At 38.1% G+C, this 26,779-nt stretch overlaps 1 protein-coding gene across 4 annotated transcripts in view; it reads left to right on the top strand.

Annotated features, from left to right (window-relative positions):
- The window catches only part of dcp1a (decapping mRNA 1A), a 52,032-nt gene extending 26,021 nt beyond the window's left edge, over positions 1-26,011 (top strand). For 3 of the 4 annotated variants that reach the window (XM_059649876.1, XM_048547848.2, XM_059649875.1), the window contains 5 exons: positions 1,147-1,285; positions 6,560-6,682; positions 7,505-8,227; positions 11,871-12,083; positions 23,955-26,011. In XM_059649876.1, coding sequence (XP_059505859.1) covers positions 1,147-1,285; positions 6,560-6,682; positions 7,505-8,227; positions 11,871-12,083; positions 23,955-24,035 — 1,279 coding nt within the window. In that variant the 3' untranslated portion in view covers positions 24,036-26,011. Of the gene's footprint in view, positions 1-1,146; positions 1,286-6,559; positions 6,683-7,504; positions 8,228-11,870; positions 12,084-21,836; positions 23,907-23,954 lie in introns of those variants that run through there. The other variant, XM_048547849.2, reaches the window with a different exon arrangement.
- The last annotated feature ends 768 nt before the right edge of the window (positions 26,012-26,779 follow it).

Here is a 26,779-nt window from a genome sequence, read left to right as displayed (position 1 = left end):
CCCCACATCCCCACTCCCCAGTATTGATTGCATTTGTTGAATTGAAAAACCTGGAAGCGCTTCAAATTTTGAAGTGAATTAGTAGAGTTACTATGGAAAATAAGATTACAAATTGGATGTGTTTGGTGTTGGATTTGAATAATCAGTGTTTTAAGAGAAATTTATATTTTAATCTGATGTAATGAACCTTCGTATCTAATATCAGGGTTTCCTGCAACTTGAGATGAATTTTCTTTAATCTCTGAAGTCATGGGGATGAGAAAGTAGTTAACCAGTGTAGTGATATTGAAGAACAGACCTTTTTGGACTATCAGATCAGTTTGCTGCATGTGACCAAAATGTAATTGTGCAACTTGGAACTAAACAATAGAAATTTTTACCTCCACTGTGAAAACACTGCATGTTGTAGCCGCGTAAAGTTCAAATGAATAAATTATAAATACTTGAATTAAGTTTGTGCTGCAGGAGTCATCCACAACTAAATTCATCTCTTCTGTAAATCTCAAACTCTGAAATATGTTAAAACTTTGAAGGAAGAGTAATATACTTTTAAAGACTGTGTTATACTGTTGGGAAATGATTTAACTGAGCTCTCTTGAGATACTAAGTACATTGTGCATCTGTGACTAATTAAGAAAAAAGAGAAATTGCCTCATCCTGTTGTTCCTGAAAGTCCACAAAGGCACCCTGCTATCTAGGCATCTGTAACAATCAACAGAACAATGCCTCCAATTCTCCAGTTCCTTCTCCTGTGATAACAAGGTGTAGAGCTGGATGAACACAGCAGGCCGAACAGCAGCAGAGGAGCAGGAAAGCTGACGTTTCGGGCCTAGACCATTCTTCAGGAAGTACAAAGTATTTCTTCATTTCTGCTGATGAGTCTAGGCCTGAAACGTCAGCTTTCCTGCTCCTCTGCTGCTTGGCCCGCTGAGTCCGTCCAGCTCTACACCTTGTTATCTCAGATTCTCCAGCATCTGCAGTTCCTACTACCCCTTCTGCTGTTTTTTTTCTCCTTTGGAAGTGTACCGCACCAAACTAAGTTAAACATTGATCAGGGTTCAAATTTAGAGCTTGTGATCAGAGTGGGATAATTTTTAAGTGCCTAAGTAATTACTTGCTACAGTACATATTTTGGTGCCTCCTTAGGGTAGTTCAAATGGAAGCACAGCGAGCCCAGCAAGAATCTCCAGGGAGAACCACTCCAAACAAGCCCAGTGGATATGATGAAGAAAATCCTATTGACATCTTAGACATGCTTAGTAAAGCCAAGGAAGAATACGAACAAGTAAGAATTTAAATTGTTTATAGTAATTATCAATGACCCTGAATGTCAGTCACTTCACCTTTTCATTATTAAATAATGGTAGTTGCTATAGAAACATCACTCAGCATATGTAAATTCAACAAGAATTTTTACGCTGCATATTTAAAGCAAGATTGATCACTTGGCTTCCAAGGACTGAGGATTTATAATATTTGATTTTTTTTAAAAAAAGTAAACTTGCAATCCTTATTCACTTGCAAACGAGCTGAGTATTTATATTATGAAAATTCACAAATGGGGGTTATGTGCTGTTTTGACTGAAGCTGGGGAATTCATCTTTGTGCTTCCCACTGCTCCAAGACACAATAATATATCCAGTTAACAAGTTGGCCATTTAAATTGTTTATCTCTACCAGGTTTTAAAAATTTTAAGGTCTATCAATCAGGTTTCTTAATAAATGAAACTAATAGTTTATCGAGTACATTCTGTTTTAATGAAGCATTCTGGTGTTGGTCAATGTAAACGTTGGTCAGTAAAACTGAAGGTAAGTGCTCTAAATAATTCAAAAACAACAAACTCTTTCTGTCTTCGTGAATGATTTCTTTTTGAAGGCAAAAAGTTAAAGCTCAGGATGTTTCAGAGTCTTGTCTTGTTTTGCTGTTCTGGCACATGTGGCTAAGTCACTAATAGTGCATCTCTCTCTACAGTTGTGTAAACACAGCTTGTTCAGGAAACACAATCTTAATGTTTCTTCAGTTACTGTTTCAAAAGAGCAAACTGATTTCACTCTGAACTCACAAGGGGATTTTCTTTTCAGGAATGGGTTGGATCAATTGGGCAACTTGTTAGCAAGGATTCTTTCACCTAAGTTTGCACATAAGCTTCTGTTGAACTGAAAAGATTTTAAAAAAAAAACTTACCCAGCCCTACACCTTGTTAAACACAGCAGGCCAAGCAGCATCACAGGAGCGTGAAGGCTGACGTTTGGGGAAAGCAGGGTTTAGGCCCAAAACGTCAGCCTTCCCGCTCCTGTGATGCTGCTTGGCCTGCTGTGTTTTTCCAGCCCTACACCTTGTTATCTCTGGGCTCTCCAGCATCCTTTTTTATTAAAGGAGACTTGTGTTTTAGGTAAAACTTTGAATAAACATTTCAGCTTATAATAGGTAAATTTATCCATTATCAATGTGATTCATTATTATAGGTTTCGAAGCGGTTCCAACAAGGTTCATGTGTCTCTTCCAAGATGAATTGCTTACCTTTTATGAAAGGTCGCACCTGCAATATTAGAGTTTAGAAGAATGAGATGTAATCTACATAAAATATATCTAATCCTTTTAGGAACTGGATAGGGCCGATACCAAGAGAAATGCTCCCTTTTGTAGGGGAGATTTATACCAGAGGACATACCTTTAAAAGGTTTCCCTTTTTGAGATAGTTGAGAAATCTCTCTGCCAGAATGTCTTGGATGCTGGGTTTTTCCATTTAATGCAACTTTTTTTGAACGGGGTGTACACAGACAAGAAAGTGGAGCTGAGACCACAACTTAGATAAGCTATCGTTATTCAAGAAAGAAAAGATAATTTCCTGTTCCTAAATCTCCGTGCTTCTCTGGGAAAAATAATAGTTTGGCTGCTTAGGATCCTAAACAGATCAGAAGTTTGGGTCCATAGAATCGGTGAATGGTGGAAAATGGTAGGAGAATGTCGGAAGGCTAAGATTCCTTTCCTTAGAACACAGGAAGCTGAGGGGTGACTTAATTGTGGAGTACAAAATACTTGGATAGGTTTTCCCTATCACGCTATCTCATTAAGCAAACCAGTCAATGACTGGGACACAGATTTAAGGAGATTGCCAGTTCATCTGATGTGGAAACCTTTCACTCATAAAAGGAATCTGTACCTGCACCTGAAGTGTTGTAATCTGCAAGGCTACAGACTGGCTGCTGGAAAGTGGGATTAGAATGGGCAATTAACTTATGCGTTCGGTGCTGATATAAACTGGTTGATGTCTTTTCAGGGTTGTAACCTTTCTGTCTTTCCAGCTGTTTTTTTAAGTTTTAATTCTTTGGTAATTCTCTATAATTATGATTCTTGGGTTTTATGGCAAAAGAGTACTGTAAATATTGTTGGCTAATTTTCACCTTATTGAGCCTAGATGTGAAAGGCTGATTTTTAACTTCTGGCTGATGCTGTCAACAATCCTGTGCTGAACCTCTATTCGGAGACTAGCCAGATTTTTAACTACAGGGCCTGTTTAAATACAGCTGGTTAGCTAATCGGTTGTCTCCCACGGTGGGGAGGGTGGATGCAGTGTGATGGAATTTTCTGTATGGTGTGGAGGTTTGGGATGCCATGGTTCAAGTTGCTCACTCCTGCATATCAAGAAAAGTAACTGGAGAATAGAATGAATTAGAAAACCTTTATTGACTTGATGTGCACCTTTCACAGACCTGAGAAGCAGGCTGATTTTTGTAAATTTTTTTTCAAAATTCAGGTTGCAGTTATGTGCTTTTGGAATTGTTCAATGATGTTTGTTGGGCTTTGGTGCAGTTATAAAACCTTAGGAGGATATCCTCCAATCCATTGTAATTGGAGTACCATTCTAACATGAAATTCTTTGGTGTTTTTAAATGAATACTTAGAATATAAAATATCCATTGGACAACAATTTTGAAGTTTGAATGGAAAACATTTTTTGTAAATCAGAATTTTCAAAGGAACTGTTTGGACCAAGTGTGTTGTTTGATACTCTGCAGTGAACAAAAATGGTTTTGATGCATGATTTTAATCTGAGCTGTTAATCGGATTTCTGTCTGTCTTGTCTTCACATATTAATGTGAGGGCTTCTTAAGTGGCTTTTGTTGTTGTAAAATAATTTTGAAGCTGTTGTGTGATCTTTTCAGATGAGGGTAGTATTTTGAAAAATTTGAGTCTCCATATACATGCTGACAGTTATTCCTATCTTGTGCAATCAATCTGTCAATGTATTTACACTTTCTCCATAAGATTATTTTTGGTTTCTTCCTTTTTAAGAATCACTTTTCACCAGTTAGGTTTTGTGAAAAAGCCAAAACCAATTGTATTGTATCTCACCAATGCCAAAGTGCATTTTTATGATGTGAAAACATTACATGATCAAACACAAGTGGAGAACAAGTGAACTTGACCTCATGTAAATCTAAAACTACTATTTTGTAAAAATTGGTAAATTTATCTTAACCACATTTGGTGGTCCATGAAAATGCAAACAATGAAAGAAAATGCAAAACTACACTGAAAAAATATGTATTTTGAAATTTTTTAACTAACAATGTAAATTTTGTAGTTTGGGATTAAATGTTTATTATGAATTGTACCATATAAAGATAACTCATCTGCATCTTCATCTTAGATAAACAATTCAGGCACGCTTAGAAAACTGGGCCATTCATCAGGTTTTTCTGATTTTTTTTAAAAATTATTTTTGAGGTTAGATGTCTTTGGATCCGTTTGGAAATAAATCTTGTTCCTTTTTAGAGGCATCTACCCAATACTGTGTGACTCTTCAGCTTAAGTAGTTCAGTCCTATTTCTGCTTTGTGTGTTTTATTTGGCTGCCATATCCTCTAAATTTTTAGAGGTTCCAAAACATGATATATTAATATATCAGTACTTCACACTTCTTAAAATAAAAGGAATTTTTGTCAGCATGGCTTCATGTACCTATCTATTTGCTCCTAAGGACAAAAGCTTTGGTAGCTGACATTGGAATCCAGTGACCCTGAGAGAGAATGTCTTTTGAAAATCAAATGAATTCTTCATTCTCGTTCTCACACACCACCCTACCAACCTCAGGATACAACGCATCATCCTCCGACACTTTCGCCATTTACAATCCGACCCCACCACCCAAGACATTTTTCCATCCTCACCCCTGTCTGCTTTCCGGAGAGACCACTCTCTCCATGACTCCCTTGTTCGCTCCACGCTGCCCTCCAACCCCACCACACCCGGCACCTTCCCCTGCAACCGCAGGAAATGCTACACTTGCCCCCACACCTCCTCCCTCACCCCTATCCCAGGCCCCAAGATGACATTCCACATTAAGCAGAGGTTCACCTGCACATCTGCCAATGTGGTATACTGCATCCACTGTACCCGGTGCGGCTTCCTCTACATTGGGGAAACCAAGCGGAGGCTTGGAGACTGCTTTGCAGAACACCTCCACTCAGTTCGCAACAAACAACTGCACCTCCCAGTCGCAAACCATTTCCACTCCCCCTCCCATTCTCTAGATGACATGTCCATCATGGGCCTCCTGCTGTGCCACAATGATGCCACCCGAAGGTTGCAGGAACAGCAACTCATATTCCGCCTGGGAACCCTGCAGCCTAATGGTATCAATGTGGACTTCACCAGTTTCAAAATCTCCCCTTCCCCTACTGCATTCCTAAACCAGCCCAGTTCATCCCCTCCCCCCACTGCACCACACAACCATCCCAGCTCTTCCCCCCCCCCCACCCACTGCATCCCAAAACCAGTCCAACCTGTCTCTGCCTCCCTAACCGGTTCTTCCTCTCACCCATCCCTTCCTCCCACCCCAAGCCGCACCCCCATCTTCCTACTAACCTCATCCCACCTCCTTGACCTGTCCGTCTTCCCTGGACTGACCTATCCCCTCCCTACCTCCCCACCTATACTCTCTCCACCTATCTTCTTTACTCTCCATCTTCGGTCCGCCTCCCCCTCTCTCCCTATTTATTCCAGTTCCCTCTTCCCATCCCCCTCTCTGATGAAGGGTCCAGGCCCGAAACGTCAGCTTTTGTGCTCCTGAGATGCTGCTTGGCCTGCTGTGTTCATCCAGCCTCACGTTTTATTATCTTGGAATTCTTCAGAAAACCTCATTGTATAACATGTACTCCTCCTAGACTTTTCCTTTCACTCTACTCACCATGAGCTTTGCCTAGTTTTCTGCTCTAATTTGTTTTGATTATAATTGAACATTTCTGCTACATCAAAGTACATACATGTTGAAAATAATTACATATAGTTTGTATCTGATCTAAATTAAATTTTGTTTATTAAGTCAGCATTTAATTGTGAACCCAAGGACTGTTTGCCATCTAGTGGTGATGTGCTGTGAAAGTAGATTCAGGAATTTGAACAGTTTCTGTTTGCTGATCGATTTGAACAATTACAATTTGTAGTCACATCTTGAATGGTTAGTTCCTTGTGTTAGCTAATATCACCATTGACCAAATGTTAATATTGGATCAATATTGAATGTAGTGTTTGTTTTTTTTTGTCCTTTTTTTAGACATGCCAGTTTGGTGATTCAAGTATTTTATCAAGTTCGCCAGGCATACACAACTCTGCAGGCTTAGCAGTGAAAAAGTCAATAGATGAACATAACTCCTCTCCAGCCCAGCACCATAACAAGGTAGTTTTACTCTGATTATTTTAACAATGGCAACTTCTATTTATGGAATAGTTGAATGTACTAAAAATCCTAAGACACTGTTCAGGAGTTGTATCAAACAGTGGGCCACATAAGGGTATGGAGACAGATTAAAGTAGCCTTTAGGGAGGCAGATAGGTTTAGAGAGGAAAGCTCCAAGCTCGGGATGACCAGCAGTGCATCTGCTAGTGACTGAGCAGAGGAAGTAAAGGCAGCACGAGGCCACCATTGGAGGAGTGCAGAGATCCTAAGAGTTTATAGGACTAAAGGAAATGGGACATGGTTGAGACCAAAGTGGGATTTGAAAACTTGAATGAGTGTTTAGAATTTGAGACATTGCCAGACTGAGAACCTGTGTAAATCACAAGCATGAGGAAACTGAGAATGGCACTTGATGTGAATTAGGATTTAGATATCAGTGTTTTGGATTATCTCAAGTTTTAGCAGGGTGTATACCATGGGAGGCTGACCAGATGTGCTCTGAAATAGTCAACTGTCAAAATAAGAGGCAGATGAGAGTTATAATAGCAAAAAGCTGTAGAAAAGGCACCATGGATGATAATATGCAAGTAGGCACATTTGGTGATAGAGGGGCATGGAATCAGAAGCAGATTAACTTCAGACTGTCTGGTTTGTCTCATTTGGTGTCTATGGAAAAGAGTGGTCCTGTAGTTAGAGAACAATTTGTGTGGTAGGGACCACTGCCTTTGGTTAGTGCTTAATTAAAGGAAACTTCTACTTATTTAATAATTGACCATGAATATGTGAACAAATATTTTAATACTGACTCTTTTCCTCTTTTAGCATATTCTTTCAGGCACCAAGCATTTGACAGTAGAGGAGTTATTTGGAGCACCTGTTTCTAAAGAGCACTTAATGAATTCTAACCAAGAAACTTTATTGACATCTCAGCCAGACACCAAATTACGAAGTCAAAACTTAGGTTTGCCATTTGCTTATGAACATGCAACAGAACTTAAGCAGTTGGGAAGCCCTGAGAGTCAGAATAACAAAATCAATTTTTCCCAAATTAGCAATTCAAATTACCAAGAAGATGCTGCACAAGTTCTAATGACACCAGCTGCTCTCCAAAAATCTGACATCAAAACCAATCGTATGTACAATATTTCTGCCAGTCCCCTCTTTCAGTCTTCTCTAAATTTTGAAGCTACTTCTAATCAGAGTGCAGCCACCATCAACACTAATGGCCATAGTCAGAATTTGCAACAAGAAGTCAAAGCAGTATCACCACTGATGATGTGTCCTTCTTCTGAAATGACATGTGCTAACCAGAACCTGCCGTCAGGAAGTAATCAGACTCCACAGAGTGGCGCTGGTGAAAGAAGCATTTCAGATATTGGATCTCAAGGTCATGAACTGCTTCAGAAGCTCAAACTGACGCAACAGCATGATCAGCAGCATCAGACGCTCACTAAACCATCATTAGCGGCAAATTTTTCTCCAATACTTGTTACACCAGAAAGCTTTAAAGAACCAAACATAAGGACCACAGAAACTTCATTACAGGTACAAACTTTTAAAATATCATATCCATTTGTCAATCTCCCATGCTACTGTAAACCAGGAATCAAGACTAAGTTCAGTACTGAACTCAAAGGATTAAAGGGTGTGTGGTTAGTTTGATACAGGAGGGCAAGTCAAGATAACTTTCCAACAATCTAGTTTATTGCTTTACGTCATTGGCATAAAAGGAATCAAAACATTTGGATGTAAATGTGAAGGAACCAGACATACCTGTACTCTCCATGTTCAGTGACCCTTTCTCAGTGCAAAATTAACGAATGTTTCTTTTTCTAATCAACAATATGGGAAAAGATGTAGGCAGTTAACACTAAGGTTCAGATTGCTGATGCAATAGTGTACAGACACAGCAACGAGGACGCCAAATCTGTTTTTATCATCTGCCAAACTCATTATCCTGGAGAGACTCACGTCTTCTGGAAGGGAGAAAAAAATTTTGAGACACACGCTGGAAGGGAATCTTTTTCGTAATTTAAAAAAAAAATCAGTAAAACTTTCAAACCACCTTGCTACCCTTGCAGACGCAATATTGAAATAAAACACCTAATGGGAAGGCAAGTAAGGCTCTTATCTCCTCTGCCACCTGACCAATTAACTTAAGAAATTACAGTTAAGATTATGAAATTAAATATGGTTTAGTTGGATGTGTAACTTGGCAGACACTACAGGGCATGTGATGTGTACAGCTAATTGCCAAAAAATTCTCATCCAGGATTTTATGCTCTGTTACTAACAAGGTAAAATTAGGGAAAATAAGATTAAGCCCAGCTGCTTTTTCCTTTTCATAATGCAATCCCACCATAATAAATTCAACTTGTATCTTTAGGCTAAAGCTTTAACACTTAGAGTGCTGGCTATTGGGAATCAATTAACTATAGTTCCACTGGATTGAGTAAGCAATCTATGGTTTGTAGTTTCATAATTTATTCTCTTTAATTCATTTGTTTATTGACTAATTTATTCTCTATGGGTGAAGCAACAGAGGAGGATCTATTAGGTATTGTCATTAAAATTTATGCTAAAGTAGAATTTGATTTCTCTTGCTACAATGCTTATTTTTAAAACATTGTATCAATCATCTAATCATCAAATAGCTGCATCACAAATGGAGTCTTTTTGGCATGTTGAGTCCCTGCAGGCTCTCTGCAAGAACAATTTTGCTATCCACACTTAACTACCTTTGTAGCTTTGTAATTTTATTATTTCTTTCAGGACAATTAACTGGGACCCTTTTTTTAAAAGCCAATAATTGAATATGATTTCACCACACTTGCTTGGACAGTGTATTCCAGCTGCTAACTGCCTGTGGTTTGAAAGAAATTTTTCATGCTATCTTTTGTAATACTTTTGCCTTTAATCTTAAAGATGTGCACTCTGGTTCTTCACCCAACTGACATGGAAAAGTTTCTTCCAATCTATCTGTGCAAACCGTTTCATATTTTTGAATACCTGTATCAAAATCTCTCAATCTTCTCTAAGGAGGTAGCTCCAGCTTCTCTAATCCAACCATTTGTCAATAAATCATTCCTGGAACTATTCTTGGAAATCATTTCAGCACCCTCTCTAAAGTCTTCTCACTGTAGTATGCAGGATTAGATATATTGCTTCAGTTAAGGCTAAATCACTGTTTTACAAAGTTTCATCTTAACTGTCTTTGTAATGTCTGACCCTGCTGCAAAAGCCCAGGATCCCATATACCTTATTTGCTACATTCTCAACCTATACTACCACTGTCACTGATTTCTGTGCACACAACTCCACATCCCTCTGCTCCCGCGCCACCTTTAGAGTTGGATCTCTTTATTCTTTCTCTCGGTATTATAATTTCATTTGCCAAGTGTCTGTGCAGGCACCAGCCTATGTCCTTTTTAAATTGTACTTCCATTCATCTAACAGTTCATGATATTTCCAATTTTTGTCATGCACAGATTTAAACTACGCCCTGCATACCCAATTCTAGGTCACTCTTATAGATTGAAGAAAACCTGTGGTCCAAACTCCTGTCCCTGGGGAGTCTTGATATATAACTTGCTCCTGTCCAAAAAAACTTTCCTAATCTTTGTTTCCTGTTACTCAGCTACTTTTTGCATCCATATTGCCACATTCCTTTCAATTCCTTGACCTTTGGCTGTGCTAACAAGCATTTATGTGTCACTGCAAATGTCTTTTGAAAATCCACGTACTCAAATGACATCAATTGCATTAAACTCATGGTTTATTTTTTACTTCAATATTAGTTTAATGTGATTTTATCCTTGAGGAAATCCACCACATACTCGTTAACTAATCCAGATTTATCCAAATGACAGTAGACTTTTGACCCAGATTATTGTATGCTGCATTTTAAATTGGCTGTTGAAACATCAGCCTTCCTGTTCCTCTGCTGCTTGGCCTGCTGTGTTCATCCAGCTCTACACCTTGTTATCTTTAATTATTGGGCTTATCTCTTCTTTTTTGAATGACTGTAACATTTATGATTCTCCAATCCGGTATAGATGATTAAGGCAGTTCCAACACACGTGAAAAACCATGGCATGATCAGAGAGCACCAGAATGGTTTCACGGAAAAGAGGAATCCTGTTTGGACAAATTTTAGATTGTTGAGAATGTGTATTGAAGGCAATAGGACTGGTGTAGGTAGTAATACATTCTTGGTGGTATAGAATTAATAGGCTGAAGTGTTTCCTCTGTGCTGACAAATTTATTGATAATCCAACATGGTAGAAAAAGAAACAGTATTACAGCCCAACCCTGTCATTTGATTTTCTAAAAAGGATGTGATGTGCTTCCTGAAATGTTGGTAGTGGTGGTTGGTTGTGGGGAAGAAGGAGAAGAGAGAGTTAATTTTAAAAAGTTGGGTGTAGTACACTAGCATTATGTAGGAAGATTGGTTAATGATCAAAATGTGGTAGGGATAAATTGTTTTCAAACTGAAGTCTTTATTACTTCTGTAATATTATCCAACATACAGATTGTAGCTTCTGAACAATTTTGTATCATTATGAATTGTCTCCAAAATAAATGCAGTTAGTGGGCTTTGTGTGATGAAACAGAAAATGCTTTAAGCAGTATTTATATGATTTAATCTGTTTACTCCCATACTATGAAATTTGTTTCTTCATACGCAAGTTGCCAGACCTGCTGAGCTTTACCAGCAATTTGTTTTTGTACAAAATTTGTTGCCTTTAGAACCCAAAATTTGAAACCCTGCACTAATTTTGTATTTTTAAAGCTGTAACATAGGTACATACTAAAATATCAGTTGTTGCCATATATTTCATTACTTGTTCATTCTATTGACAAATTTAGAAAAATTTAACAACTCACTACTTCACACGTTCAGATTTCATAATCCAATTTGAAGAACATTTTTGTTTTTTATATTCAAATATTCCATGATCATTCATGCATTATTTTGCTGCAGTTCATTGTGCATTTTAATCAGAATATTGGTAGGATATGGGAAAATAATCAAATCAGCTTTATGCTGACAACAAATGGTTTTACAAGAAATAAATGAAGATACCAATGAGAAAGGCATAGGTTACAGGGTAGAATTTATCTTTTTCAGCTTTGTCAGGCCACAAAATGTACTTAATTTTTTTTTTGTGTTTTCATTTTTACCTAGGTGGTTCTCACGCCAACAAACACTTCCTCAGTTGGTCCATCCATGCTTTTATCTCCTGGTATGTTCAAGCATTCAACAGCAATGATTTCAGAAACTGAAAGGAAATATGGTTCAACCTCCCCTTTAACTTTGGCATCAGAATCTCGATCTTCACCACTACCAACTGTTCTCAGTAAGACTCAACTTCAGGAAGCATTAACTCACCTAATAAAGGTAATAAGCCTTTATAATACACTATCGTTATTCCTTATGATAAGTAGGTAGTATCTTGTTTTCATTGTTCCCCTCATTTGTCTATCAGCTGTAAACCTTAACAGAAATGTGCCACGCACGATGAAAAGATTAAACAGAAAAAAACTCTTAAGATTTGCATGTGAGGGCTATGTGGCAATTTAAGATCCTGTACAGTACAAGAAATAGGTTGCACACAATGTAGGGAAATTAAAAGGAACATTGGTAGGTGGAAAGACCAATGTGACATACAGTTCTGCAATTGTGATTATAGAAAAGCCAAATAAAATCTTACCTGGTATATTTTTGGTTTATTTATAAAAATTATATTCTAAGCATATTCTGTGGTTTGTCTAATTTAGCTATGCTATGTAATACAATTTATCTTAGCACAAACTCAGTGGGCTGAATGGCCTCCATCTGGGCTACAAGTATGCTATTATTCCTTTTTAGTAACGGGCATTACATTGCTCTGCTTTATGCTAACTCTTGTGTTGCTGGCTAATATACTGCACCATACATTTCATTTTACCGCCTCCAAATTCCTGTTGCTTAAGATTTTGCACTGTTTATGGCACAGTTGTGTAAAATTCAAATACTATTTCTTATCCAAATTGTTTGATATCATGTGCCCTTCACACACACTTTGCCATCGGCAATTTACACAATGATTGTGAGAAACAGGATTGCCCAAATTGACAAGTCTGTGCTGCAGTACTGTCCTAATTCGTATTCTTTTCATTCCAAGTCGCTGGCCAAGTTAAAAGTAGAAAAGCGTGAGGTAGTTTGAATGTGGTGTTGTCCATAGAAACCATGACTTTGGAATATCCTGGAAATTTTTTTTTTGTAGACTTTTCAAAACGCCTGCTATCACGATTTAACATGACAGTCTGTCCAAACTTCAGCAACACTTGATTATTCTATGATTTTAAAAAAATTCAGTTGAGCAAACTTCCAGCTTTTACAAATTGTGTATTGTAAATGTGATAGCACTTATCTCACTTAACAGACCAAAATGCAAATGTTGAATGTCATATCAAAAGAATCCATGAGAATGAGTTTCAACGGTTAATGTGCTGTTTACTAATGTTCCCCCAAAGCTGCGTGGGCACATAGCAACAGCTCAGAACATCCACGCACGCTGATGTGTCAACCTTTTGACTTCCCATTCTGGAAGCCACTGCTGTGAGTAGACCACTTCAGGTCCACATGGTAGCAAGCAACATTAATGGGAGTACAGATCTTCACTGCTCTTATTGTCTTTGCTTCCCATTTTCTACCACAAGAACAATCTCAAATCTTCCTGTACTGAAAAATCAATCACCATGATTTGCATGAAAGGCATCATTAAAAAAGATTAATGATATTTTATTGAAATCACTCAACTCAAAACTGCAGCATATATATATCTTATTTATAAGCTTTGTATTTTCAAGCTTCTTATCAAGTTTTATTTGCTGTCCAGATGTCCTCTGTGGCCAGGTTAAGCTCCAGCATATGAAAAATTTGCTTATGATGTCTGTATGCTTTAGCCATTAAAGTTGTTTGAGAATCCTCAGCTGTTCCATCTTATGCTTGGTAGCAGGCTCGTTGTTCTATCCAAATCTGGAACATCTAATTCCAATATAATTGACATCCCCCAAAAAGACTTGTGGTATAGAATTGCAATTCTACTAATTTCTAGGGCCATATTTGAAAGCTCCAGAAACTTAACAGCCAATTTTGAATTCCTTCCCAAATTGACTGAGAATCTTTTTTTTTCCAAAGATGCTGGTGCCCCATCTGATGAGCAGTCATCTGATCTCAATGTTAGCTTGCTGCCTGACTTGCTGTGATTCCCAGCAGTTTTTTTCCAGTACAAGCTCCAGCCTCTGCAGTCATTTGCTCCCATATGGGATGTATTGACTGGGTTGGATTTGTACTTTTAGTTTAAAGGATACGTCTCAGCAATTTTGCATGTAGATTCCAGTGTTGTAGCTGTACTGTAACAGTTTGGCAAGGGCACAGCAAGTTCTGCAGCATAAGTCTTCAGTACAGTTGTTGAAATGGTATCAGGGCCCATAGTCCATAATATTCAGTGCTTGCATTTGTTCCTTAGGATAACTTACAGAAAATTGAATGGGGTGAAGACTTACAAAAATAAGAGGAAAAGTGGTTCACTACAGCTTACAAAAGAAATTGGGGATAGTATTAGATGCAAAGAGATGTACGAAACTGTCAGAAGTAAAGCAGCATGTACAAGGATTGGGAGTTTTTTCCTTTTGCAGTTCAAGAGGATCAAAAGAGGGAAAATATGATATCACAGTAAAATTTCAGGGAATGTAACTGACTGTAAAAGCTTGACATAATACAGCACAGGAACAGGTCATGTGCTTGACCACTGCCATTCTAAACTAATCTGCTAACACATGGTGCACATCTCAGTCCCTTTTCGTGCCTGGTGAGGTGCTGCTTAAACCTTGTCTGTGCTTCTACCACTTGCCTTAGCACCTACCATCCTCTGCTTGCTTTCTTTCAAAAAAAACTTGCCTCGCTTTTAAACTTTCCCCTTTTGCCTTAAACCTTTCTCTGAAGAAGGGTCTCGGCCCGAAACATCAGCTTTCCTGCTCCTCTGCTGCTTGGCCTGCTACGTTCATCCAGCTCTACACCTTGTTATCTCCGATTCTCCAGCATGTGCAGTTCCTCCTATCTGCCCCCTGCTAGTTTTTGATATTTCAATGGGAAAAAGATTCCAATAATCCATGCTATCCATTCTAATAATTTTGTATACTTCTGACAGACTTTATCACCTAATCTTACCACCATCCATGTCCTTTTCCTTTTGGTGAATGCTGACAACAAAGTACTCATTTAAGGACTTTGTCCACTTCCTCTGACTCCATGCATAAATTCCTCTTTTTGTCTTCGAGTGGACCTACTCTTTCCCTAACAACCCTCTTGCTCCTAATATGTCTAAAATATTTTGGGGTTCACCTTATTTGCCAAGGAGATTTTCATGGCTTCTTCCAGCCTTCCTCCTAACTTAAGTTCTTTCTGCTTCCCTTATACTCCCCACGGGCCTCTTATAGTCATACAGCGTAGAATAGATGCTTCTGTCCAACTCATTTGCACTGACTAGACATCCCATTCTAACCTTGCCCCATTTGCTAGTATTTGGCCCATATCCCTCTAAACTCTTCCTATACATACATGCATCCAGATGTCTTTTAAATCTTGTAATTGTACCAGCCTCTGCCACTTCCTCTGGCAGCTCATTCCATAAATGTATCACCATCTGCATGAAAGTTATCCCTTAAGTTCTTATTAAATATTCTCCCTTTTCTCATGTTAAAAGTGTCCTTTAAACGTCACCCCTCAGCCTCTGTCACTTCAGGGGATAAAAGCCCCAGCCTATTCAGCCTTTCCCTGTAACATTCATCCTCCAGTTCCAGTAACATCTTTGTAAATCTTTTCTGTACTCTTTCAAGTTTAACAACATCCTTTCTACAGAATAGCAACCAGAATTGTGCGCGGTATTTTAAAAGTGGCCTCAACGATGTCCTGTACAGCTGCAACATGACATCCCAACTCCCATACTCAATGTCCTGACCAATGGAGGCAAGTGTGCCAAATGCTGCCTTTACCACCCTGTCTTGGCCTTATTTGATTTCAGTTTCCTAAATCTTACGTATGCTTTTTCTTTGGCTAACCATTCAATTTCACTTGTCATTCCAAGGTTCCTGAATCTTGCCATTCTTCTCAATATGTTTGCATTGAAACGTGCCGGTCCTGAATTCTGATCAACTGGCCATGAAGGACTTTGTATGTCAGATGTGGCTTTACCCTCAAACAGCCATCCCCAATCTGATTTTCTCCTGTTCTTGCCTAATATTACGATTAGTCTTCTTCTAATTTTGTACTTTTACCTGAGGGCCAGTCTTATCCATAACTAACTTTAACTTAAAACTTGTAGAATAATGATCACTCTTCCCAAAATGATCCTCTACTGCTACTTTGATCACCTACTAGGCTTCTAAGCAAATGCAAGGTCTGGTTGGACTATCTACACATTATTTCAAGAAACCCTCCTGGATGGACATAATAAATTCTGTCTTATGTAAACTTCTGCGACTACAGGAGTCCTAATCACTACTGGGGAAGTTAAACTCTCCAACTACAACAGCCCTGGTGTTTGTACATATTTCCATGATCTGCTTGTATATTTGTTCCTGTATCTCCTGATGTCTTTTTGGAAGGCTAATAGCACCACCCCATCATTCTAAGTTCTAGCCATATGGCCTTACTGGATGAGCTCTCCAAAACGTACACTTGATACAACTATGACATTCTCTTTATCAGTAATGTAGTTTGACCCACCCCTTTTTTAACACCCCCTCTATCTCTGCTAAAATATCCAAACACTAGAGTCAACTCCCAGTCCCGCCCTTCTTTGAGCCAGGTGTTTGTAATGGCTATAACATTGTAGTCTTATGACTAACCTCAGCTCTGAGCTGATTTGCCGAAACTGTTATATTCCTTGCATTAAAATTACACTTCAGACCACCAGTTCCACTATGTTTTTACTATTGTTGCTCCTCTTAGACATCCTGATTTAATGGGGATCTTTTTCATTAATCCATGTGCTGACCTGTTGCTCTGTTTCCCAAACTTTGCCACAGTAATTTAAATCCTCCCAACAGGCACTAGCAAGCCTCTGTTAGAATATTGGTCCCCTCCGGTTTAGGTGTAATTCTTCCTCCTTGTACAGGCCCATCTTACCTGGAAGAGATCCCAATGATCCAGACTAAAGCTCTCCCTCCTAAAACAGCTCTTTAGCCAATGCAACTGTATCGTCTTTCTATTTCTGGTCTCACTGGCCTGTTCCACAAGGTGTAAATCCTAAGATTACAAGGGTAGGAAGTTGCAAAGCAGGAGATCCACCTTACTTGCTAAATTCCCTTTGCAGGACCTTCTCTCTCCCTTGCTATGTTGCTAGTACCAATATGGACTGTGGACTGTGACCTCTTTCTACTCACTTTGCTATTTCAGAATATTCTGTAAAAATGTGAAAAAAATTAATAAAGACAAATGTACATTCCTTCAGTCAGAAGGTGGGGAAATTAATAATGAGGAACGAAGAAGTGGCAAATGGTAGAAACATTAAACACCATTCTGTCATTGCAAAAGAGGGCACAAATAACCTTGTGGAAATATTAGGGAGCCAAGGGTTGACTGAGCTGGCTGATTTGAAGGAAATCAGCATTGAGCATTTTCACATGAGTATGACTGGACAACAGCTGCATTGTCATTGTTGTTGTTTTTGTTCAGACATGTTATGACACCTCTGGTGCAGGTGGGATTTGAGCCCAGCCTCTGGCCCAGAGGTATAGACCACTACGCCATAACAGCCAAAGTACTCTGCTTTTAAGTTTAAGAACCTATTACCGAATGAATCAATTAACAAAGAACAAAATGTGCAAAAATGATGGAGCAGACTGAGAACACAGTTGCTTGTTATTTTGAAAAACCCACCATCACGTCACCCAATAAGAATGTACTTTTTTTTCCATAATACCACTTCCAAATCAGCTGTCTCAGTTTAAGAGCTCCATTTTTCTTTTTTTTAAATATTTTTCTATCCAGAAATACTATTGCAAAATTTCTGAAAGTCTGATTTTTGTAGTAATTTAAGAGGTGTTACTAATTTAAAAGAACAAGTTACAAGCATAGGCAGAAGTAAGGGAAAAGTAGAGAGGAGGAGGGGACTAAATAAAAGCATTCCAGCCTCTCTCTGCCCACTTCTGTGTAAACAAAAGATTATTGTTGGGCACGACATGCTGCCTCTCCAAGAACACCTGGGCACAAACTTAGCTGCAGAAGAGAGGCAGGATGTCAGGTAAAATGTCCCCTCCATTGCCTGCTGTCTGGGTCTATGAAGGGTCACCTTGGCCAGACCCAAGAACAGATCCATGATAGGTCCTCTGCAGAGGGTCCTCTCCACAGAGTACCACAGATCAGGAGCGTGGGGCAGAAGTGCAATCAAAAGAAGAAAAGGAAGATGCAGCTGTCGTAAGAACATACACATGGGTTCACAGACTTTATTGGCACCACAAAATAAATAGTTGGGCTGACCGTCCATGAACTGTCTCAAACTACAGTTGCGGGGCTCTGCTACATGCAATAGCCTCCACCCCACATCTCTGATGGAAAATGGAAGGACTCCTGCATAGAGAGCATTCCATTGGAGTCTCCCATGACCCAGTGGTAAAACAGAATGCCAATACAGGAGACTTGGCTTTTTTTAATATATCTGGAGTGCTGTCTCTCTCAACAGCTTTTCCCATCATCACATCAGCTCTGGCAATTTTCACCATCGTTAATTCACCCTCGTTTTTCAATTGAATCATCTACATGCAATGTTCAGCAAAGACAATGCATATCTCCAAAGGTGAGAAAATATTAGGGGTAAAACCTTCTTTTGTTTCTCTTTCTTCAACTTTTTTTCTTTACTCTGTATATCTGGAAATACACTGACACACACAACAGATTCTTTTTACCCCTTCCCCATCACAAAATCACTGGAGGTGTTTTTTCCTCTTTTAACCACTATCAGTAAATTACTTGTGTTTCCAATTGAATAATTTACAAATAGCCCTTTAAATGGTTTGCAATACCCTTAACAATGAGGGAGTGGGGAGAGAACTTAGCTCTTAAAACCCAATTAGCATCAAACCTGAAACTGTACTGGTTGATCCTTAACAGTGCCTGTATTTCTAACACTGACCATCTCTATGCCTATGAACAACGTGTGGGAAAATGGAGTCAGGATGAACATGAATGGCATAATGGCCACCTATTGACCACCTAACACTGAATGATGGGAGTGCAAGAATCATACAATCTGGTTAATTCCTTTCTCTGGTCCTCATCTTACAAAATCCATTGTATTCAATGAAATATTAAGTGTTAACTATAAAATTGCATATGATAAAACAAGCGCTTGGATCTTTCCATGTGAAAATGTTGAAGCTTTTTATGTCACAAATGATCTAATCTTCTTGTAAGTGCATGATTGTCATCCATTTGACGGTAATGTGGACTATCAAATACTTAATTGAGTTCTCTGCTTTAACAGCTGGTCCATCTTGTCTCCAGATACAAGGCTGAAGAAGACTTCAGTCCTTGAGCTAAATTTGTCAACAGATAGGACTTTCAACAGGTTAAGATGGTGCCTACTTTTTATACGCCACATTGAGTGTTGAGAACTGCAGTGCTTTTTACTGAGTGGGTGATGGACCTCTCTTCCATGACGTGCAGAAGAAAGTTTAAAAGGGGAGGAAAATTTAACATAAATGAATATCACTTAACTGGTTCATGCATTGTTGACTTAATATTTGATAACAAACTTTCTTTCCAGAAGGCACAGCCACTTGCTATGTGTTCAGAAGCAGTGGACCACGTAGTGGTATTTTTGGATAACATCAGTAAAGCAACCACTTGCACGAACCTTTTCATGTCTTTTTTCAGCATTTCATTAATTTTTTTTAAAAGATCAGCTAAAAATTCCCTTACCTGAGTGAATAGTTCTATTGTACATGGCATAATAACAAAGATGAATTTGTGTCACTTTAAATGTAGCCATCTTTCTGCTCTAAAGGTACTACTAGTTGTAGTACAAATTGACTAAAACTATTAACAAAATAATAGTGAGTGACTCGTGTTAATTGTATGGTTGCAGCATCGTGTCAAAGCAGCAGGTGCAAAAGAATTGTCTTTACACAAGTTTTCCTTTTGATGTAGCTAAGAGGAGCCTGGTTGCCTGTGTTACGGGGAGTACTAATCTCCTTAAAGGCAGGTCCTGTACCCATTGTTTTTCTTTGTTTGTTTTGCACATCACGTTGGACACTTTCCTCTTAAGTTGCCTCTAACATTTTTTTCACTTCCTCTCACTTAGTTACATTGTTCTAATCACCCTTTAATTACCTTTTACTTGTTTACCCATCAACTTAAAATTGATGTTTAAGTGCAAATGCAATGGGGCACTTGGGGAGAAAGGGCAAGGGCTGTCATCTTAATCATCGTACTTGGCATATTTGGTTGTTTTGTCTTTTGTTACTCCATAGTATAGAATAATAATTTTCATTTGAGACTGTTCTATATTCATAGAGCCCTTAACATGTAGTGGATGGTTTATGGGTATTAAAAATATTTCTAGATCACAAGGACTTGTGTTAAATATAAATTTTCTTTTGAATGTCCAAGTCATCTAAACAATTCATAACTTTCAGTTATGTTGATATCAGATGATATTGAGCTGTATGGTGCTTAAATATTTGAGCATTAAATCTATACCAGTGAATTATTTGCATAAATCCAGGTAGCTCTTGTGCACTAGTCTTTTTGCATAGGGTTGGAGCGCTGTAAATTAGTAGCAATTTATGGTAGTCATTCCTGGTAGCAGCAGAAATGACTAAGAAAATTCATCTGTTGTGTTAGATTAATAAAGCCAATGAAAAAAGTTAAGAATGAAATAACTATGGATGTTGGAAATCTGAAGCAATCTTGAAGTCTGTTAGCATCTGTGAAAAGGAATCAGTTAACGTTTTGGTGACTTCGAGACTATAAGGACTGCAGGTACTAGAAGCCAGAGTCTGTAGCTGTGAGGCTGGAAAAGCACAGCAGGTCAGACAGCATCTGAGGAGCAGGTAAGTCAGTGTTTCAGGCTGAAATCCTTCATAGGACTGGGGATGGGGAGGGGACCCCAGAAATCAAGAGGGAGGGGGTGGGGAAGGGTAGGAGAGATGGTAATGGACAAATGTAGGTAGGGGGTAATTGGCCCATGGGAAGGGTGCAGTAGTAGATATGTGGGTAGGAAGATGGACAGTTTAGGTCCAGTCAGGAGGAGGAGGACTAGACACGGATTAAGGCTCGGAGTGGAGGGATTTTCAATCTTGTGAAGTCAATATTCAAGCCATTGGACTCTTAAGCTTCCAAAGTGAAATATCAGGTGTTGTTTCTCTAGTTTACATTTGGCCTCAGTCTGATGATAGAGGAAGCCGTGATGGACATTGCCCACTGCAGAGGGGAATTAAAATGATGGCACCCAGGAGGTTGGGTTGGTTGTTATGCACAGACCTGCAGGTGTTTCATGAACTGGCTCCTATGTCTGCATTTGATCTCCCTGATATCGAGGACACCACAGCAGGAGCAGTGAACACACTAGATCAAGTTGGATGAAGAGCAAGTGAATCTCTGTCAGATCTGGAAGATTGTTTGGGGCCTTGGATGGAGGTGTGTGGACAGGTGTTACATGTCTTGCAGTTGCAGGGTAAGGTACTGGGTGTGGTGGAATTGGAGAGAATGTACAGTTGATGAGGAGTCACGGAATGAACTGGCCCTGCAGAACCTGGACCGAGCTGGTGAGGGAAATATCCTATTGCTGGTGGGGTTTGATTGTAGGTGTTGGAAATGTTGGAGGACTAAGGGGAGGGTTCCATTAACATTTCTTCTTCAGTACCCTTTTATCTCCATGGTTTAGTTTTGCATTAAGGAGCTCTTTTTCTAAAGAAACTTGGGAGCAAACCTTGACTTCAGGGGAAGAAAAAGTATTTTATTATGATATCATTACAGTGACATTTGAATTTAATGTTTTTGGAATCATGCACAAATTAGAATTCAACTATACAAAATACCTACTGAAATTCCAAATATGTCACATTTTCAAAACTGTATATTTTACATACATGCTTGTCTCAGATTTCAGGAAATTGATCGTCACCATTGTAGAGAAGCATGCCTTTTTCCAGTTCGGAGGACTAATGAACCTGCATCAAAGCATGAGTTCAGTTAGGAAGCTATTCAAAGAAACTTTCGAGATGGGAGCAAAAGAAAGCAACTGAGTTTGGATGGGTGTTGCTTTATATGTTGAATTCTTCTGGAGCTTCTTAAAATCACTTTATCATAATACCACAGTCCTGGGGCAGTGATTTGTCCTTGTTTAAATTTTTTTAGCCTTTTTTTCTTATAATCAATCTATTCCGATGTTTTCGTACACCTCCCTGGAGCAGGTGGCAACTTGAACCCAGGCCTTCCAGTCCATGGGTAGGGACTCCACCTCTGCCACAAACGGGTTCCTCAGTGCACTGACTTTGTTTGTTTGTTTGTTCCCACAAGTAACTACATGCATCTGGGCATGACTGACTTCTTTACCCATGACCAGGTTTTCAGTAGCTGGCTTGGAGCCATTTTATTGTTAATGATAATCTAGCGTCTCCTATGTGGCCTTCTACAGTGTGTACTTTCTTCACGTGGACGGCTGATGTGAAAATTCATGACAATACAATGCCTGGAAAATAGTCAATTGAATTTCTTACTCTGTGTGCATGTCCGAGTGCTTGTGACACAATGCAAATAATGAACTTGTGGAAATTTCACATGTCTTTAGTAAGATGGATGTTCACAGAATCACAGAAGTGTCGGGGTGCAGAGGGCAATTATTTGGCCTATTGTGCTTGCATGAGCACTTCAAACAAAAATCATTGTTCTGTGAATTTCATGCTCTTTCCTTATACACTTGCATATTCTTATCTAAATAATACTCCAATGTCCGCTTGAATTGAACCTGCCTCCACCACACTTTCAAACTCTAACCACGTGCTGAGTGAAAGAGCATTTCCTCTCTTCACTCTCGCTTCTTTTGCAGATCACTTTAAATCTGTCTTCCCTTATAAAAAAGGAGCTAGAAGAAAGTTTTTTTTCTCTTATTCTCTACTCAGCCTGTTCATGATTTTGAAACCTTTATCAAAACTCCAATTCGCTGCCTTCTCTCCAAGGAGAATAATACCAACTTCTTTCATTTTTCCTAACTGAATTTTCTCATCCCTGGAACAATTCTTTATAAACCAGTTCTGCATTTTCTCCAATACATTCACATCTGTGGTGTCCGGCGAATTGACCAATTAAGTGACTTCCAAATAAATTTGAAGCTCCATCAATTCTACTCCAGATTCATGTTGGCTATTAAATGAGATTTTGCTTGTGTTTGGTGTGTGTTGGTCATTAATGTAAATGTGAACATTTCTATTTCTGAAGGAATGTTATTGATAAAACTAACCTATCCTACCTTTTGCTATGATCTTAATTTTGAACATTGATTTTGTACTCTTTCTTTGTAACCCTGCTGCTTTTAATTATGATTTGGAATGTTAGTTTATTTTCTTGTGAATGAGGCACGGATATACAGGTGCACAGGAATATCAGTGTAGATTGTGATTTTGTTACGTTATCCTTTAGCACATTTTTGGGTCCTTCTAAACCGTGCTTGGCTTTCTCCATAGGGGTTAACAATGACCTTTCACAAAACTTTATCTCCCGTCCCCAGATCCATTGCCAATTTTTGAATCTAACACTTCATCCTTATGCTGAACATTGTCTCCTAAGGTCCAGTGCAGATAGGCCACTAGGATCTAAGCCTTTGCGACTCAAAGTCCTACAAGGGTTTTTTTCTTCCTCTTCAATCTTTACAAAGCCGAAAAAACAACTAGCAGGAGCAAGCAATCAGTCACTTGCTGGAGAGAATTGGGTTAAAAACAAAGTAGTTTTTCCTCCACAATTGACACTCGTTGCAAAATGTATGGAGCCAGCTCTCAAATTCTGTACGATTTTCCAATCTTGTGTAGTACATGTTACATGCACGATTATGTCTTATAAAGTTAAGAGTCAGTTTCTCTAATTTCTTCCACATGCATCATGGGTCTACTTTTTTTTCGATTGCTTGTGTAAGTAAATTATAAGTTCAGTGAAATAGGAGACAGATGTAATTTTATTAGGCAGTTGAATAAAGTAATGTTTTCATTTTTGTTAAATTACTTTCAGAATGACTCTGATTTTCTGAACACAATCCATGAAGCTTATCTACAAATTCTTCGAAAGAATGTAGGTAATATCAAATTATGAAGAACACCCTACTTTGAACTACAGGAATAACAGGTCTTTACAAATATAAATAATGCAATTTTTTTGCTGTACTGAGCAAAATGATACTGTGAGAATACAACTTTTACTTCACAATACTAATTGTCTTCTACATTCGTATTTTGTGAACATCAGTCTTTGTTTACATCTAAAAAGTATTACTGTATTTTCAGTTTAAATATCATAAGCACTTCTGTGAAAGTATTTGGTAAAACAGATGTCTGTATATATTGTAGATATGTGATATTGTTGATGCCTTAAAAGGTACAATGTAGTTAATGAGCAATATGAGTTATTCCTATTTTTTTGAATTCATTAAGAAACACGTAAATCGACTTGGTTTTACATAGGTACCTTTTTCTGGAGTTTGTCTCTTGTTTATATACTTGTTTCAGTTGTTATGTCATTTTTTAAATACACAAAACAAGCATTCTCATTTTCAAAAATACAACATGCAGTTCGCACTGTTTTTTTTTCAATAGCAATAGTTTGTTTTTATTGCTAAGATGCAGAGGAACGTTTTTGATAGATTTTCCAATTAACTAAATTTGAAATGACAGACTAGTCTTTCAAATAAATACACAAGATACTTAGCAAGTTAAGTAAGTCAACCTATGGATATAACTGAATTCCTTTTCAAATCATCAACCAGTTCTTCCTCAGCACTGACCCTGTAGGCTTATTGTACAAAAGAAATTTAATTCAAACTTTTAAAGAAATGCAGTCATGAAATTAACAAAATTGCACAGTGCTCTAAATTAAAATAAACTTGCACATGCAAATTACTGAAAACAAAAATCTGACATTTTCTTGTTTTAGGCACAAACTTCTAATCCATATTACCATCTCTACACTGGATTAATAGAGAAACTGTGGCTGCTTTTACATCTTCTTGGGCATGTGCAAGTCAAAAGTACATTTCCCATTCAAGCAATGGGAATGTGTGAAATTGCAGGAAATGTAATAGCCAAAACTCAAGCTTAATGTTCCAGACAAAGTTCATAATTTTATATCTGAAAGTTACTTGTCACTGATTCTAAAAACAGTTAACTGGCAAACTACACTGCAACTTTTTGTAGTGTTGATGTACAAGTTCACTTTTTTGAATACTTGGAAAACTCCCACCAAAAATGGGGTCTTAACTTGTACATTGAAGATAAAAGTAATTGCTGGTTTGGGTGGTTGCCATTTTAAAATGTCATCAGCATCCACACGTAGAATTGATGTATCTTAAACTCTCCTGCATTGTTACAATACAGCCGTATTGACTAATTGTTCCCTTGAACACAGTTATAAAGTACCAATGTGTATAAAACACATTTAGGAAGTTGATACAGTGGATGTTGACTTGGATATCATAAATATAATTTTTGGAGCTAGAAGAAAAGGGTTGCCTTAAATGCCAGATTGAATTTGTACTCTGAATTTTAAGAAATAGGAGCAAGAATAGGCTATTTAGCCACTAAAGCCTGCCCCTGCCATTTAGCAACATTGTTGGCTGATCTACCGCAAGCCATCAACTCTGATATTTTAAAGATCTACCTCCTTTTTATGATCTAGCTTCCACAATGCACGGGTGGAGAATTCCAGACATCCCTACTCACTGGAAAAAGAAAATCTTTGTATTTCAGTTTTAAATTGTGTCCCTTTGTTCTGTAACTCTGTACCCTAGTTCAAGATTTTCCTACGAGTGGAAACATTATCTCACCTTATGGTAAGGTTAAATTTATCAAAAGTACAAATCAAATGTGCAGTCTTTCTAGAGAAAAGCTTATCATTGTAAGATGGGAACAGTTTTTCTACTCAAATACTCAATTAGTGACTGTCTATTCATAATGGGTTTTTTTTGCATAATGCCAGCATATTTCTGTGAACTCCATTTGAAGCAGAAACTTCAGCTAGAAGAATATTTTAGTTGCATGTATGGAATTTACTCAATAAACTAAAAGCATATTTTATCACATCGTTGTCACCTTCTTTAATAAATGAAAATCCGAAGCTTGGATCATATTTCTCTTGAAAAACCATGGTTATAGCTTGTTTTTGAAGTAAATTTAAATAGCTAGTAGTTGTGGTGGCTTTAACTGGTAAATTGCTATGGCCTACTGCATGTCTATTTTCCAACAATTACCAAAAATCTTTCCAATTTCAGGTTTCACACTTTTAACAATCCACATGTTATCTTTTTATGGTTAACCTTTCCTGTTACCTAATCCTAAGACTCCTTCCCATCTTCTCATCTCACTTTCTTACAGCAAAATTTATTTTTTACAGAGGGGAAAAGATGTTGAAATGCTCCTGTTTGTGCTGTACAGTGAGTGGTCACAATGGGGACCATTTTGTAATATGTATAAAATGTTTGTATTTAGCACATCTCTCTTTCCCCCACATCACTTCTACCAAGATAGATATGGAACGTGACAGTATTTTGTAGCAGAACATGCCAATTCATCACTTAGCCATTTCATAATTTACTTGTCATTTTCTTTGTATATGTGAAATGTATGCCACATTCATGGATTTTTCACTCCTTATGTACAATCCTTTTAAAGAAAAGCTATTCTGCGAAACAGTGTTTTGATCAAGTTCATCATTTTTGTAATGATGCGAGTATATTTTTCTAATAAATAATTAATTTGTTCTTTAACACCTACAATAAAATTGTATTGCTTCGTGATGTTTTTAATAAATGACATTGATTTAGCTTGTGAATGGGCATGTGAAGT

Source organism: Stegostoma tigrinum, chromosome 11, assembly GCF_030684315.1.
Source record: "Stegostoma tigrinum isolate sSteTig4 chromosome 11, sSteTig4.hap1, whole genome shotgun sequence".
Classification (NCBI taxonomy): Eukaryota; Metazoa; Chordata; class Chondrichthyes; order Orectolobiformes; family Stegostomatidae; genus Stegostoma; species Stegostoma tigrinum.
This window is presented reverse-complemented; position numbering and strand designations above follow the sequence as displayed.